This window comes from Aristolochia californica, unplaced genomic scaffold (assembly GCF_029961685.1).
Source record: "Aristolochia californica isolate CCGP_79_NKW_82.1479 unplaced genomic scaffold, dmAriCali1.0.hap1 SCAF_14, whole genome shotgun sequence".
Lineage (NCBI taxonomy): Eukaryota > Viridiplantae > Streptophyta > Magnoliopsida > Piperales > Aristolochiaceae > Aristolochia > Aristolochia californica.
In genome coordinates this window covers 4,223,078-4,239,427 of record NW_027181815.1, presented here as the reverse complement: position 1 = coordinate 4,239,427, position 16,350 = coordinate 4,223,078, and the positions used below count along the sequence as shown (strand labels likewise).

Genomic DNA, 16,350 nt, shown 5'->3' with positions numbered 1-16,350 from the left:
TAAAGAGAGAGAGAAGGAGAGTTATAAACCCTGGAGACTATAACAAAAAAAAGAATCGAGTTATCAAGCACCAACCTTATCATTGTGATATTGAGACTCAGCTCCCTTTATTTGTACAAATAACCATTTCTGCGAGTCCTCATCTTGATGTAAAAGCCTTGAGTATTCTTTCTTCTTGCCTTGTTACACTGCCCAAAGTTATTGTTTTCCCCCCTCTCCAAAGCAGTACAGGAGAATATAATAGTAAAAAGCGGAGAGAAGAGACGAAGGTAAATTCAGAGAGAAGGAGCTTTTATTATAAGGTAAAAAACATTGATCGGTGGCATGTCCCTTCATGCTTCATGCTGTTTGTGTCAAAAGACGACTACTGAGCTCTCAAGTGACTGGGAATTTCAAGACCATTTGGCTCCTTCATCTGGTTCAAATGTCCCTTTCTTACTTGTAGAGGACAAACCAAAGAAATGGTTATTTCTCCTCTATTTCTACATCAAGCAGCCACCACACACTGCTCTTACTTCTCTCCAACTTAAATTAAGTAGGAATTTTACCCTTTAGCAGCACCCTTTAGGGCATGGCAGGGTCAGTATCCCTTCACTTTCATGCTGCCCAACCAATACTCTTTATCAATATCAATATCTACCACTGGAAATCTCTCAATCAGTCCATCTCCATTTACATTTCAACCGCCACCTATTAGTGACTTTTAAACAATTACAAAGGGGACATGGATTTCCCCCTTCTGCAACATGAAAAAGCAGCTTGTCATTTTCTACTCTGGCAGTGGAAGTTGTGGAAAAAACGGATCATTGGTCCAATAGATTTTGTTTACCACATGGGTGTGAGCATCGATACACTCAGCATCTAAAATCTAAGAGCTGATGATTGGGAAGCAATTTCGTTTGTAAATTATTTTTGTCAGGAAGAATTGACAAGACAATCATTTTATATTGTGAATGGAGAGGATTGACAAGCAAGTAAGTATTAATTTTCTCAATCAAGATTCATCCTTATAATAAATAAATTCCCCTGTTTATTGATGTCATTTGGCTCAATTGGGGCCTTAATGCAGCTTCTGTGGTAGAACATTGGGAGTTTGATAAATGTTCTTGTTCAATCCATCCATGTCCAGATCAATTGAAAGAGATGAGAAGTTTTGGACAGAGTGAAGAGGTAGATAAAGATGAGATAGAGGGATAACGTTTGTGGGTCAAAGAACAGCTTTTGGACAGTCAAAGCCCCCACCATGCACGGAAGAGAGGTAGAGCCAGATAATAAAAAGGGCAGGCAGTGGATGAGAGAAGATGACTTTTTGAGCAGAGAACAGATTCATGGCCATCATTAATCATCATTTTCAAATCTGCCAACAACACCAAGTGATATTGAATAGCATGTGAAGTCACATGCCTTCCATATATCCAAACAAAAAAGAGAAGAGCCAAACTTACCCACCATCAATGCCCTCAATGACGCCCCTGTTATTTCATCAACAGCAGCAGTTCCATGGCCATCTTCTCAACACCCACCAAAAGAAAAGAAAAAAAGCCCCCTTTCAAAACCAAAAAGGTCAGTTGAAAGCTAGTGGGAATTGAACCTTCCAATTCCTTGCTTTTTACACCAATTTCATGTTACAGTGTTCACTTCTAGTGGCATAACGGAAGAGTGTAGTATCTCTATTCTAGTATTTCACCTCATAAGGAGGGCAGCTCTCACTGTACATACAACATCATCTCATAGGCCACTTGGAAAGACATGAAGTTGGACATGACCTTAAAGTGCTACAATGGAGATGGCTCTGGTTTTGGCCGAGTGAAACAAAAATAAGAGAAAAAATAAATGGGTTACATTAGAATTTGAAGATTGTCTAAAGGGCATGCGGCCGTAGCTCCAAGCACCCAGAATAGTCCAGCAGCTCCTCTATCATCTGTTGGATATGGTCATCTTCTTCGATGGGACTGTACTGCTGCTGTTGGTGGCTAGTGGTGTTCTCCATTTGAACTTTCATCACCCAATTGGCCTCCCCTGACCTCACATTCGACTCGTCAGATTCCGGACAGCTTCGACTGTCATTAACTTCCCTTTTGATCTCCTTAGATGCCGGTCGAGCTAGTTGCAGAGAAGCCAAGTGGCAGCGATGCAGTTTCGCTGTCAGAGCAGCTGACAAGAACTTGGTAGAAGACAAAGAGACATTGGGGTTGTAGGGGAAGTTGGTTCTCGCCCTTGGTCCGCACATTAGTCTTGCTGCTTCATCGTAGGCTCTGGCAGCATCCTCTGCTGTCTCAAATGTACCAAGCCAAATTCTTGTTTTCCTGCGTATAAGCACAAAACATTGTTCAGTTCCGCGCTCGGACAACCCAAAATGAAGCGATTTGCCGAGGATAAAAATGACCAGTTGCATGCTTTAACAAGTCTAAACTAATCCATCTGTTTGAATTAGTAATGAATTATTCAATCTCAACCGAACTAAAGTTGAGCGCAAATCTAGAATCGAATTAGACAAATAAGAGAGCAAGATAAAGCTTCAAGCAAATGAAACAGAGCAGGAACCAGCAATTGCATAACAGAGGCTGCTCCGTAACAAAAATTCGAAGCTTCCAAATTGTTCATTGATCGTTAGACTAACTCGATTGGATAAAGAGCATACAATAAGGGGTGGCGGATCTCAGAAACCCAGGAGCCCCAATGCCTCTGTCGGACGCCTCGATATCTCTGCTGCGGCCTGGCCATGTTAATTGAGCTAATTGGAGCTTAACAGAAACGGGGATTGCTAGAGGCAGAAAAGTAGAGGAGGGGTTACCCTTTCCTTTTCCCTGATTGAATTTGGGTGTGTGGTGAAAGGGAGGTGGTGAGAGGGGGATGCAGGGGTTTTTGTAGTGGTTTCTTCCCGGGCTGGAGGCTTCCTTTGTCCCACTGGCAGCCATTTTAGGTGTGTGGGTCCTACAGACTTTGGTCTTTCTTCCTCCCTTTTCCATTTCTTTATTCACACAAGTCTCTCAAATCATGTGCCAGGCTCATGGTTTACTCTGTATATGGACAACAACAGCCTCGCCAACAATCCTTCTGAGTTCAATGAAATAACAAATTTCGAACTGTTCTTTTTAAAAAGATCTCAGCTGTAAGTTCAACCATTTAGAGCCACTGATATGGTAAAATCAAACAAGAACTGATCTCTTTGGGTTTTTTTCTCATGTTGCCATTAGTGCAGGAGAAGAATTTAAATGCTAGAACACCCATGTTCATAACTTCCAACTATTTAAAAGAACTTCAGGGACACAATCAGAACCACTCAATGCAAAAACTAAGATAAAAAAGATCTGATTCAAGCATTCGTTGCAGCTGAAATGGGGCAAATTTAGTGGAAAATTAAGACAACCCATTTTCAGATTAGGTTTTTAATGAAGCTATTTGGTCTCCTAATCAAGTAAAGGAAAATGCACTGTTCAAAAAGAAAGGAAGGAGGAAGAGAGAGTGAGAGAGAGAGACAGAGAGAAACTGAGGTCAGTCATACAAACTTAAATATGATTTTTACTTTGGTAGTAATGTTGGTGGGGCCTTGTTCATGTCATGGTAGCTATGGAGAGAGCAATTAAGCCAAGCATCTGTCGTCTTCTAGGGGAGAGGACACAGGAGAGAGTCTTATGTTTTGGAAGTTGTTGATAACCCCACTGCTCAGCCACGTGAGATAACCGCGTTTTGGAGTTTTAAATAAGGACAAACGATATAAAAAAAGAACCATGATCTCCGCTGCTACTCCTGCCTCGAAATTCCTCCTTGCTGCCTTCTCTCTCTGTCTGACGCCATCAAACGGACACAGAAATACAGAATCCTACTCTTTTTTTTCCTACATTCATCCATTGAATGGCAAGAACCAAGAAAAAAGGGCAACTGGGACCCCTGTGTATGATCCCATACGCTCAGTACATTGATGGCTGCTTAGCTACGAGGGGATTGAGGAACAGGGGGGACCGGCAAGGATGACAAGATGGGGTCCAAGGAGTTGCCGTTTTGATGTTTTAAAACCAAACCACCTGTTAAATATCCAACAATCTGATAGTTCTTCACCATTATGAGCTGGGGATTTGGATTTTGGACCTTCCATCACACAAAAACCTTCTGGTAGTAGGTGCCACTGTTCCTGTGTTATTCACCATCATGAGCCAGTGGATTCACCACTTTGCTGATGTTGCCGGAGAGCGAAAGGGTGATTGAAAGCTTCTACATGTACCCTGCCAGTTCTGGTCTCATCTGTCATGCGTAGGTCTGAAGTCTGAACCGTGAAAATACGTCGAAGTTTGAATGAAAATGACTAATAAAACGCGTAAGAGGAGGAAAAAGAAAGACTTAAAAGCCATACAAGATGGAACTCGATGCTTCATGACCATGTTGAAGCAAGTCCTAATCAAAAATTCCGTTGAAGGGATGGATATCTCACGCCAGATTTCTCTTAAGCAAATAATCAAACAACATAGATGCCAAAAGGCAAAAGTCCAAAAGAAAAGAAGAAAAAGAAGCGGGAAAAAACCGTGACCGTTGTTGCTTACCGTGTGAGCAATGTTACATTTTTTTTTATTTTTTCTTTTCTATCTTCTGCTCCATATGGTTTACAGCTAACAAAGGAATTTAGAGGGAAAAGGGCATGTGAAAATGTCAAAGGATGAGGTGAAGAGTGGGACCCGAACAACGCGTGATAGGGACAAACAAGTAACATGGGTGATGATAGCTGTCTCCTCGCTCGACCCTCGAAGCATGGAGACCCGGTCTGAGTCATGCTCGTCACTGGGCAATCTGAAAAGGATGTTGGCTGACTCCCATACCAGCAGAAACCTTTTTATATTCACCACTTATGAGAGCCCCTTCAATGCTGTTTCAGCACTGGAATAGTTATCCATTTTGAGCCAACAGGTGAGGGCTGCGTCACTGTTGCATGTTTTATGCTTCAATCCAAGTATAAACTAGTATTGGCTTTCTGCATGGATCATACTGCATCGAAAAGAGAAAATCAGTCACCATAAATGGCTGAGCCAGTAGTTCCTCCTTGTAGTAATACGAAAATTGAGAAAAGATACAGTTTGATGGAAGAACTAATACTAAAAATGTGATGCATCTTCTCCCTTCCGCAACAACAGAACAATTCCCCCATTGCTTTGGCCACTCACAGGAAATGGGTTTTGGCCAAACAGAAAAATTCCCCAATCACTTTGGTCACTCACAGGATTGAGTGGAAATGGGTTTTGGCCAAACAGAATATTTCCCCAATCGCTGACCTCTGCGGAATTACGGCGAACAGGTAAAACGCGGTTTTGTAAGAAGGAAAAAGTGAAAGACTAGGAACAGAGGAAGCTGAAATTTCTTCTCGTTTACATCCAAAGTCTGCGCACCACAACATTTACAGTTGTATAAATTTGAAATAGCGAAAACCAGAAACGAGTCGTTGAAGCCTCTCCTGGCGTCATGGCACAAGGGAAGGAATTTGAGCAAGCTTAGTGGGTTTGCAACCGAGGTGACATCTCTTAATGTGACCTCTGCGGAATTATGGATAACAGTTAAAACGCGGTTTGATCAAAAGGGAAGGCAAGAATATAAATGGTGAAGTTGAGTTGTCTTGTTGTGAAGATCCGCAGTCCATGGGATCCTGTTAGATCCCCAGCTTGTTCTTCCCGAATTTTGAACTTTGGAAGAAAAAGACGATGGCGACAGGCTTTCGTCGTTTAGATTTGAAGGATTGCGATGGGTGCATTAACGTCCGTCGCCCGTAGCACTTTGGGACTCCGTTCTGGATTCCTTCAAAACAGTCCGAGACATATCATTTCAAATAGGAATGGGCATTTGGATACCGGTCCTACTCTCGAACTTTCGAAGCAATTGAGTGTAGTGAGTCGCATAAGAGTCCGACTCTCGTGCCCGCGTCCCATCCGAGTTGCTCTCGCATCGTGTCCGCATCGAGCCTGAGTCGCACACACATCCTGTCCGAGTAGCCCCCGTGTCTCGACTGTGTCCTATCCGAGTCGCACCCGCATCGCCCCCGAGTTCAGTTCAAGTCGCCCCCAAGTCCTGTTCGAGTCACTCCCGCGTCCAGCCACATGACCCATGGGCTTTCTCACAAGCACCATGTTGGGCCTGCTTCGAGTAGCCCCCGTGTCCCGACTGTGTCCTATCCGAGTCGCACCCGCATCGCCTCCGAGTCCAGTTCAAGTCCCCCCAAGTCCTGTCCGAGTCACTCCCGCGTCCCGCCACATGACCCGTGGGCTTACTCACAAGCACCATGTTGGGCCTGCTACGATTGCTTTGGAATTGTTACAACCAATACAAACGCCCTACTTACTATCAACATTTAAAAGGGTGGGTTTATGTAATTTATAAAAAAAATTAAAATGAGGGATACAAGACTACTTTAAATGTATCATAAAAATCAAATTTTAAATCATTCATTCAATTTTGATAATAAAAATGAAAATTATGCTCACTTTAACTTATACGGCTTAAGTTCATTTTTTTTTTAATAATTATAATTTCATAAGGTTTTTTAATTATCTATTCTTCCTTTGAACATTTTTAATTAAAATTTATTATAAAAAATAAATGAATTTTAGTATATTCAATTTATATAGTCTTATTCTATAAAAAGTTAAAATAGATGGAAAAATAATCTCTTATCCAATAAAAAAATAAATCAAGAAGCAATAAACCCATTTAATAAAAATATAAAATTTATTAAAAATATTATTTGTAATATTTTATTTTCTTACCAGGCCACAAAGTGTTGTCTGATATTGGACCTCAAGAGCCCACCTTGCTAAACACTCGAGTATATTGACGATAGACGTATCTCCGCCGTCCAACTTGAAGTCGCACAATCAATTGTCTCGCTCGTGTAAACTGGCTTCTATAAATAAATAAACGCGGGTAGGAGAGAAAGGTTTGCTCGCTGGTTAGGGTTTCCTGCCCCTTCTTCGCCGATCTCAGCGAAAATGGTATCTCTCTCCCTCTCCACCGTTTGCTCATCTTCTTTTGTTTTACGTTTAATCTGAGTAATGTTAATGCGTTCTACAGCCGTCACACAAGACATTCATAATCAAGAAGAAGCTGGCGAAGAAGATGAGGCAGAACAGGCCCATCCCGCACTGGATCCGCATGAGGACCGACAACACCATCAGGTTTTTTGCTTCGCTTATCTCCTGACCGGGGTTTCGCGTTGTCTTTTCTGATTTTCTTTTCAATTATTCAACTCACGGAAGCCAATTTCTACTGTTTTGTTCTCAGGTATAATGCTAAGCGCAGGCACTGGCGCCGCACGAAGTTAGGGTTTTGAGTCCGATGTAGGGCTTTCATTTTGTTCTATTTCTTACTTGGTTTGAAGCATGTACTAAGACTTGAATGACTCGAGAATTTGAGGCTCTGATTTTTGTATTAGTTCTAATACAGTAAGTTATTCACAATTGAATCATGTTAATTGACTGAATTAATCTTGACTTATTTTCTCCCCGCACTGTTAATACTTGGTACTGGCGTATCTTCCGTACCAGCTGGCTGTTGGAATGGGAAATCTTACTAATTAGATGTTCGCTCAACTTCTGTCATCAATTTAGTTTTTTCTGCTGTTATATTTGCTTGGACTGGTTTGTTGTTTCAGTAACCATCACTTGTCTTTTACTTCTTAAAACCGTCAACGCTCTTCATGGCACCGCTGGTTAAAATTTCTCGCCAGTTGCCTGGCATGTCGTGTTTTAGCATATTCTATGAACTTACAATGCTTTTCATTGGGCTGTGGTTGTCCCCTAAATAGGGCTGCTCTAATTTGCATTCTTACTCGTTTTTTTCTTTTCTACTTATTTCTGAATTCTTATCTTTGTTATTTGCTTCCAGTAGACAGCCATTTAACATCTTATGTTTCAGAATTAGTTTCAAAGCCAATTCAATGAATTTTCAAATATATTATGCTCAGCGCCTCTTGTAAGTGTTCGTTTTCCTGTAAATATATGATCTGTCGCTAAATTATTAGCAGAGTGACTTGGTCAAATGGTAGCTATGAACTCAAGGCCTCCCGCTTACTAAACGGTTGCTCCAACCACTAACAGAGCTATGAAAGCTTTACAAAATAACATTTTAATTTCAATTACTTATCAGTTGTTTATCGTTTCAAGATGGATACAATCATGCAAAGCCTAGGTGAATTGCAGGCCTGGTGTTATTTGTTTAATCAAATCCCTTATTCAATAAAAGAGAATGAGACGGGCAGCAGATGAAGGAAGTAGAGTCACGGAGTACAGTCAAATTTCAATTGGGTTATCAAACCGAGTCAGACATGCATGAATATGGTAAATCAGAATATCACTTTTAAGTGAAATCAACAGTAGGATGGGATGAAATCGTGAGAGAAACGGATGTATGTCTATCGAACTTCCAAGTAACTGAGTGCAGTGTCCCATCCTGAGTCATAATGAGTAATTTTGTGGTTCAAGTGTCCCATCCTGAGCCTGAGTCATAATGAGTAATTTTGTGGTTCAAGTGTCCCATCCTGAGTCATAATGAGTAATTTTGTGGTTATTGTGTATATTTATTAAATCTTCCGCGATAAACTTGAATTGAATTTAAAAATTAAATTGAAGTAAACTTCAATTCATTTTTGGGTGTTAGTATAGATGAGTTCAAACGGCTGAAAAATAATTCATTTTTGGGTGTTAGTGTAGACAAGTTCGAATGGCTGAAAAATATATTTGCCCTAAATGAAAAGTATGATATAAATAAGAGAATTAGTAATTTTTTATAATATATTAAATAGAACATATATTTAAATATATAATTAACCAAAATAAACGTATAGTTCATAATATATTAATATCCTAATTAATGAAAAAATATATTATATTACTTAATGATTATATTTTATTATAAATTAAAATAATAATTATGTGTGAGTAGAATAAATTATATAAAATTAATAAAAAAATTAAAAAATAACATAAGAGAATATAATAAATAAACCAAATGGTTTAATTAATTATAACAATTGGATAATTAAACCAATTAATTATTACAATTTATTATAAATTAAATAAATTATTTAAAATAAATAAAATTTTAAAAATAACATAAACGAATATAATAAATAAATAAATAATTTTGTAATGACATAAGATATTTTTTAACATTAAAACTCACTATTTTAATACAAAATAAAAAATACATAATAAATAAATAAATAAATTAATTTATCAATAACATAATATATTTATTTATGTATTATTAATTAATAATATATTAACACAAAATGTAAATCCAGTGGTTTAAAGTTTATTATAATTAAACTAATTCATGATTAAAGTTTATTATAAATTAATATACTAATTACGTGTTATTAGAATAAATTTTAAAAAAGTGAAAAAAAATAAAAAATAACAAGTCGTCGAAGAGCCCTACCGCGAAAGAGACCTTCAATTTTGGATTTCCCATGCAGCTCTGAGACCTTTGAAACCACCGCGAAATTCTTTTACGGTGTGAAGATCGACCTCACGGCAATAAATGTCCCTCCGTTACTCTACGCCGATGAGGTTCCTGTCTCAATGCGTTCTCTGAAGCATCATAGACTCGGTAAGAACCCTAAAATGCCACAAATTGTTGATGCCGATGGCAGAAACCCTAGGCATTGTACAGTGAGAAAGACGGGATGAATGAAGTTGGGGCGAACGGAGAAAGCAGAGAGCAAAAACGAGAGATGACGAGAGAAAGCAGAGAGAGTAAAGACGAGAGGAACAAATGGGGCCAAAAAAAATCGTCGGGAGACGAAAGCCGAGGGAGGGGAGAGGAGAATAGCGAATGAGGATAATTTTTTCCTTTCAGGTCGGGGGAAGAAGCACGAGGAAAGTGGATGATTCTCAAAATAGGTAGGAATCAGCTTTCCCCTATTTTTGCGTGAGCAAATGACCCCCCCCCCCCCCCAAATGTAGACGACATGCGCAAGTGACTTGGGCCCAACGTCGCTTCTAAGTTGCCCCGCGTTGCAACCGTGTCGCCCCCACGTCCTGCCACATGACCCATGGGCTTAATCACATGCAACATGTTGGGCCTACTCCAATTGCTTATGAATCGGTTTTAAGAAATTTATAAAAAATAAAAACTTTTTTTTATTTTAGATAAATAAATCTATTAGCAGAAAACCATTTATTCATGGTATTTACAATATTGTCATCATCATCTTATCTTTATTATTATTTTTATTTAATAAAAATATAAATACTTGAAAATACATCAACATGAATGTATAAGATAATAATTAAATATATCATAAAAATCAAATTTAAATCACTCAATTCAATTTTGATAGTAAAAATAAAAATTATGTTCACTTTAACATGTGCGCCATTTTCACCAATAGAGATAGAGGAAGAGGAGGAAGACCTTTCTCCTTTGAATTTTTTAATTATTTTTTATTAGAATAAATAATTGAATTTAGTATATTCAATTTATTTATTTTTATTCTATAAAAAGTTAAAATAGATGGAAAAATCCAAAAATAATAATAATAGAAAAATAAAGCGAGAAGCAATAAACCCATTTAATAAAAATTATTAAAGAGAGTTTTAATATATAAGTTATTGAAAAAATATATTGGTAATATTTTATTTTCTTACTCATTAGCTCAAGAGCCCACCTTGCTAAACCCTCGAGTATATACGCTATATGCTGGGATTTGACGATAGACGTATCTCCACCGTCCAAACTGAAGTCGCGCACAATCAATTGTCTCGCTCGTGTAAACTTGCTTCTATAAAATGATAAACGCGCGTTCGAGAGTAGGGTTTGCTTTCTGGTTAGGGTTTTCTGCCCCTTTTCGCCCATCTCAGCGAAAATGGTATCTCTCGCTCTCCACAGCTTACTCATCTTTTTTCGTTTTACGTTTAATATGAGTAACGTTAATTTGTTCTACAGCCGTCACACAAGACATTCATAATCAAGAAGAAGCTGGCGAAGAAGATGAGGCAGAACAGGCCCATCCCTCACTGGATTCGCATGAGGACCGACAACACCATCAGGTTTTTTGCTTCGCTTATCTCTTGACCCGGATTTCGCGTTGTTTTTTCTGACTTTCTTTCCAATTATTCAACTCACGGAAGCCAATTTCTACTGTTTTATTTTCAGGTATAATGCTAAGCGCAGGCACTGGCGCCGCACGAAGTTAGGGTTTTGAGTCCGATGTAGGGCTTTCATTTTGTTCTATTTCTTACTTGGTTTGAAGCATGTAAGACTTGAATGACTCGAGAATTTGAGGCTCTGATTTTCGTATTAGTTCTAATACAGTAAGTTATTCACAATTGAATCATATTAAATGATTGAATTAGCTTTGACTTATTTTCTCCCCGCCCTGTTAATACTTAGTACTAGCGTATGTTCCGTTCCAGCTGGCTGTTGGAATGGAAAATCCTACTATTTAGCGTCTTCAATTTAAATGTTCACACAACTTCATTCATCAATTTAATTTATTCTGCTGTTATATTTGCTTGGACTGGTTTGTTGTTTCAGTTTGGTTCATCATTACTTGTCTACATTACCCTATCAGTATGCCGTTCTACTTCTGACTACTCGTTTTTTCTACTTATTTCTGAATTCTTATCTTTGTTATTTGCTTCCAGTAGACAGCCATTTAACATCTTATGTTTCAGAATTAGTTTCAGAGCCAATTCAATGAATTCTCAAAAAGTATTATGCTCAGCGCCTCTTGTAAGTGTTCGTTTTCCTGTATATATATAATCTGTCGCTAAATTATTAGCAGAGAGACATGGTCAAACTTCGTGGGGTGGGCGACGAGGAGCTCCGTTTCTCCTGTTCTATCATTTACTACTTCTATGGTTGGCTGTGTTAGATTCTTTGCTCACAATTTTCATTTACCTTTGCTGCCCCATTTGTTTTTTGCGAGTAGCACAATTGAGTGATCAATTAAAAAACCTTGTGGATTCTCTCATTCTGTTCAATGGAAGAAAGAAGTAAAAACCGACAGAATAGTCATTATTCATTCAAGAGCGTCGAATCATTTCTGAGCATCATTAGAGGCTCTGATCGGTTGCCCTTTGGCTGTCGAACCTCTACTCGTGTAACCTCTCTTTCATATACTGCTGTGGATTTTTGAGTTCTTCCTCGCAATGCGAATTGTGTTGTTCTGTAGTGACGTTAGTTTTGAAGTTACTGATCTTAGACATGATTTATTGTATTCAATCCATGATAAACATTTGGAAGCAAATATTCGTGTTAATTTGTTGGTGTCGGTCTTTTTGTTTCGTATCTAAGAGAAAGATGGCACGGACATGATGTTGCTTTTTAACACAGTTCTTTGTCATTACACCTCCTCCCTGTTTGGGGTGCCTTTGCTTCCACTTTCACTCTAATATTGCCGTTTCGATGTGATTTCTGCTTGTAACGCTTGCCTCTCATCATCAATAGATATTTATTGTAATGTTAACGTAATGTCTTATCTTTGAAAAGCTTGTCTACTTTAAAGAGAGCTTTGATTTTAGGGGTTGTGGAGTACTGGCACAAGTCCGGTGAGTGGACTTCAAATGCAGCTAGCTTTCATGATTGTATACGGCTTGCAACTATGCGATCAGTAATCGACAAACAAATTGTTGAAAGAGTGTGTAAGTCTGTTATTCCTCTAGTATAACGTTGTGGTATTTGACAATACCAGTCAACCAATTTTGTTTTCTGTAACCGTGGTGGATCGGGAAAAATAGGCCGTCCAGGTGTCTTTTTAGTTTTCCTCCTGCACCAATGAGTGGGACCCTGTCCCCCCCTCGTGTGAGAGAAAGGGGTGAGGCCCCAGTCAGTGCTTTCACACGATGGAAAGTGAAGGTGAAGTAGTTCATTCATGTGTACTTGCTCTCGTGTACAACGAGTGAAAGTGAATTCCGACCTTAAACTTAGTTCATTCATTCACTTTCAGTTAGTTGCTCGACGCTCTTTGCTTCCACCTCTCTCTTGACTTTCTCTTACTGTCTTTACCCTCATTTCACTTGTCTATCGCTCTCTGCTGTCTCATCGTCACAGCCTCTTCTCAGCTCTTTCCCCTCTCGTCGACTGACCCTTTCTTCCCCTTCATCTCGCTCGAACCCTTTCCCTTTATCAAAGTCTTTTTTTTTTTTTTTTGATAAATTAATTAAACCATATCCCCTTTCTAAGATATTTATTTGTTTATTATATTCATTATTGTTAATATTATATTAAATTACTAACTTAAAAGTGATAACTAAGATATTATTAAACAAAGAATTTGATCAAGTATCTAGATATTATTATAAAAATAAATATTTTTGTTTGAGTTTTCTATATTTTATAATGAATTAAATATATAATTTAATTTTAAATCATAATTATAGTATTAATTTAGACTAACCTATAATCTATGTTAATTTATTAATGAGGTATCCTACTTTATTAGTAATATGTTAATACATTTTAATATTATATTAAATTAGTCATTATAAAAGTAACTATGGTTGTTTAAATTTATTATTAATTTATGTATATTATAAAAAGTAATCCATTCTTTTGTTTCCTCTATTTTTTTTTATTTTGGATACTAACACAAGAAGAAAGTACTTTACATAGGGGGGGTTAGTCAACAAATTGGAAATTTGATCTTCATCTTCATCTTCATCTTATGCATCTACATGATCTTCATCTTCGAAATAGGTGTTAGTGTGGACAAGTTCATATTCAAAATAAGGTGTTAGTGTGGACAAGTTCATCTTCATCTTCATCTTTAAAATTTAAAACTATTGATTTTATTAATTATAAAAATAAGTTAATTAAACCAAGTGTTTGAGTTAACTATATTTTAATTACCACTATTAAATCACTAATACAATAGAGTAAATAAAAAATAAATATGATTAATGAATAAAAAAATATTATATTAATAACATAAGATAGATTTTTTACATGGTATTACCATCATTTATCGTTCCACATGGAAGTCGATATGGCATCTCGAAATTGTGCGGCTCTTATAGATTCTAATACACTCTACCTCCGAAAGCATGTTACTTAGCTACCCACATCCTCAAAACCATCGCAATCGTCGCTGTCTGTATACATTTTACATAAAATTGGATATGACCTTTACATAAAATTATGCATAACCTATATATATATAATACATGTATAAGATTGGGCATAACCTCTTCTTAAAATTGAGTATAATTTATGTATATAATACCTGTATAAAATTCGGCATAACCTCTACTTAAAATTGGGCATAATCAATATATATAATACCTGCATAATCCATAAACACTCCATAAAATTGTCTATACATTCCATAAACACTCCATGGAATTGTTTATATACACTCCATACACTGCATAACATTATAAATAAACTCCATACAATAATTAAACACAACAAAATTAAATGAAATATCACTATCGATTTACAATTGCCCAAATAAAAACTATAAATCCATTATAAATTTACAAACTATAATTGTTTCTCTTCATGCTAGTTGTTCCTCGCCCATTTCCCCCCTATGAACTGATCTCCAAATCTTCCCTTTGATTGATCTTTCTATTGTAGAGGAGGCAATTCCTTCAATACTACAACTGTTACATCATCCGCATTGCCCTGACATGCAAGTAAGAACATCCAGAATAAATCCGTGATTATGGTAAAAACAAGGGTTAATTCTTTACTAGTTTACTTTTAACAATCTAAAAATTCTGAATAGGGATATAAATATTGCCCTGATGAGACATTCTCAAGCAAGCCTCCGGACTCAAAAGTCTCCTACTCCAAAAAAATAAGATTGGAAAACAAAATCTTAGAACAATGGTTGAAATGGCATTGGTCAACAAGTTCTCAACAATATCAAAAGTAGGATATATCAATCACAAGTAGCTGTCTATGAGGCAAATCAAATACAACACTAAATTAATATAAAAAATAAAGTTTAGACTTACCTTATGAAATTTGAGAAAAATCAAAGCTGAAGGGTTAAATCGAAACCACAAAAAAAAGAAAATATCATGTGGCGGATATGTATAACACCTGAATCTCCTCACCACATGGCAAAAACATTTCATAGCACTTCAAAAATCCTCAACAACATTCTAAAACATTTCAAAATTAATTAAACTATTTTCAATACTGCATATACACTAAACAATGAGAAAACACACACATCAAGTCTAAATTCACCGAACACCCCTGGTAGAGCCCCATATAACTTCGTAGTCACTACGAACTATACCTCGTCAGTGATGGGGGTCGGGTTTCGTTGGCTAATGGACGCCCGTGTAGGCGACTCAACCTTGTTTGCATTGGACTAAAAACCCCCTAATAAAACCTAAACCATAAACCATCAAACCCTATCACCTACTAAACTCTAAACCCTAAACACTAATTCCATAACACAGTACCCTAAACTTTAGACCCTAAACCCTAAACCCTACACCATAATTCCAGACCCTAAACCCAAAAAACCCTACAGCTTAAAAACACAAAACCCCCCCAAAACCTTAAAAACCCTATCACCTACTAAACTCTAAACCCTAAACACTAATTCCATAACTTAATACATTAAAAGCCCTAAACCCTAAACCCTAAACCCTACACCCTAATTCCAAACCCTAAACCCAAAAAACTTATAGCTTAAAAACACAAAACTCCCAAAACCTTAAAAACCCTAAACCTCCTAAACCTTAAAAGCCTTAATCCCTAAAATACCCTAAATCCTTAACCATAAACCCTAAACCTTAATTATTGGACCCTTAAATATCGAGCAGCAAACCCTAAAAATAATCCATACACGAATCAAGAATTTAGACTATAAACCGTAACCCTAAATCCCAAAATAATGCACAAATAACCCCCAATTACACACTAAAAATAAATTTAAATAAAATAAAACACTAATTTAAAGAAAAAAAATTAAGGTTTAGGCATACCTTCTGAAATTTAGGGAAATCCGAAGCCGAAGGGTGAAATTGATACCTAATCGAAGTAGATATTAAGCAATCGATGCCCAAATGTCCAAAATCGAAGAAAATTAAAATGAAAATGGGGAAATCGAACGAAATCGGAAGGCATATTCGGGAGAAAGGAGACTAGCCAGAGAGAGAAGGGAGTGGGAGGCCGAAAGGGAGAAGAGAGGGAAAAGACAGAGAAGAAAGGGAGGTCGGGAGGGAATAGAGAGAGAGAAGTGAGAGAGAGTGAGTCCGAGAGAAGAGAGGGAGTCACAAATACGAGAGAGGGGGTACGAGAGAGAGGGCGAGGCCGAGAGAAGACCGAGAGATGAGGCCGGAGGCCAGAGGGAACTGAGACGGTGGCCGGAGACGAAGGACGAGATCGATTTTGGTAGCAGCAACG

The 16,350-nt window shown here is 37.5% G+C and overlaps 3 protein-coding genes across 3 annotated transcripts; 2 read left to right on the top strand and 1 right to left on the bottom strand.

Annotated features, from left to right (window-relative positions):
• Positions 1 to 1,340: 1,340 nt before the first annotated feature.
• On the bottom strand, positions 1,341 to 2,823 carry LOC137950457 (ethylene-responsive transcription factor ERF003-like). The gene is made up of 2 exons (XM_068796934.1): positions 2,642 to 2,823; positions 1,341 to 2,306 (listed from the first exon to the last, which is right to left on the bottom strand). Exons 1-2 carry the CDS (start codon positions 2,722 to 2,724, stop codon positions 1,862 to 1,864), a joined length of 528 nt encoding a protein of 175 aa, XP_068653035.1. The 5' UTR covers positions 2,725 to 2,823; the 3' UTR covers positions 1,341 to 1,861.
• A 4,089-nt stretch (positions 2,824 to 6,912) lies between these two features.
• On the top strand, positions 6,913 to 7,578 carry LOC137950482 (large ribosomal subunit protein eL39). Its single transcript, XM_068796966.1, has 3 exons — positions 6,913 to 6,968; positions 7,048 to 7,151; positions 7,258 to 7,578. The coding sequence occupies exons 1-3, from the start codon at positions 6,966 to 6,968 to the stop codon at positions 7,304 to 7,306; spliced, it is 156 nt and encodes a 51-aa protein (XP_068653067.1). The 5' UTR covers positions 6,913 to 6,965; the 3' UTR covers positions 7,307 to 7,578.
• A 3,224-nt stretch (positions 7,579 to 10,802) lies between these two features.
• LOC137950216 (large ribosomal subunit protein eL39) lies at positions 10,803 to 11,343 on the top strand. The gene is made up of 3 exons (XM_068796604.1): positions 10,803 to 10,846; positions 10,924 to 11,027; positions 11,134 to 11,343. Exons 1-3 carry the CDS (start codon positions 10,844 to 10,846, stop codon positions 11,180 to 11,182), a joined length of 156 nt encoding a protein of 51 aa, XP_068652705.1. The 5' UTR covers positions 10,803 to 10,843; the 3' UTR covers positions 11,183 to 11,343.
• Positions 11,344 to 16,350: the final 5,007 nt, after the last annotated feature.

What these genes read in the sequence shown, in the direction of transcription:
- LOC137950457 (XM_068796934.1), bottom strand. Translation starts at nt 2,724, where the DNA reads ATGGCCAGGCCGCAGCAGAGATATCGAGGCGTCCGACAGAGGCATTGG. An exon ending in GAGATCCGCCACCCCTTATT is followed by an intron (nt 2,307 to 2,641) that starts GTATGCTCTTTA and finishes GCTTATACGCAG; the next exon opens with GAAAACAAGAATTTGGCTTG.
- LOC137950482 (XM_068796966.1), top strand. An exon ending in AGGACCGACAACACCATCAG is followed by an intron (nt 7,152 to 7,257) that starts GTTTTTTGCTTC and finishes TTTTGTTCTCAG; the next exon opens with GTATAATGCTAAGCGCAGGC.
- LOC137950216 (XM_068796604.1), top strand. An exon ending in AGGACCGACAACACCATCAG is followed by an intron (nt 11,028 to 11,133) that starts GTTTTTTGCTTC and finishes TTTTATTTTCAG; the next exon opens with GTATAATGCTAAGCGCAGGC.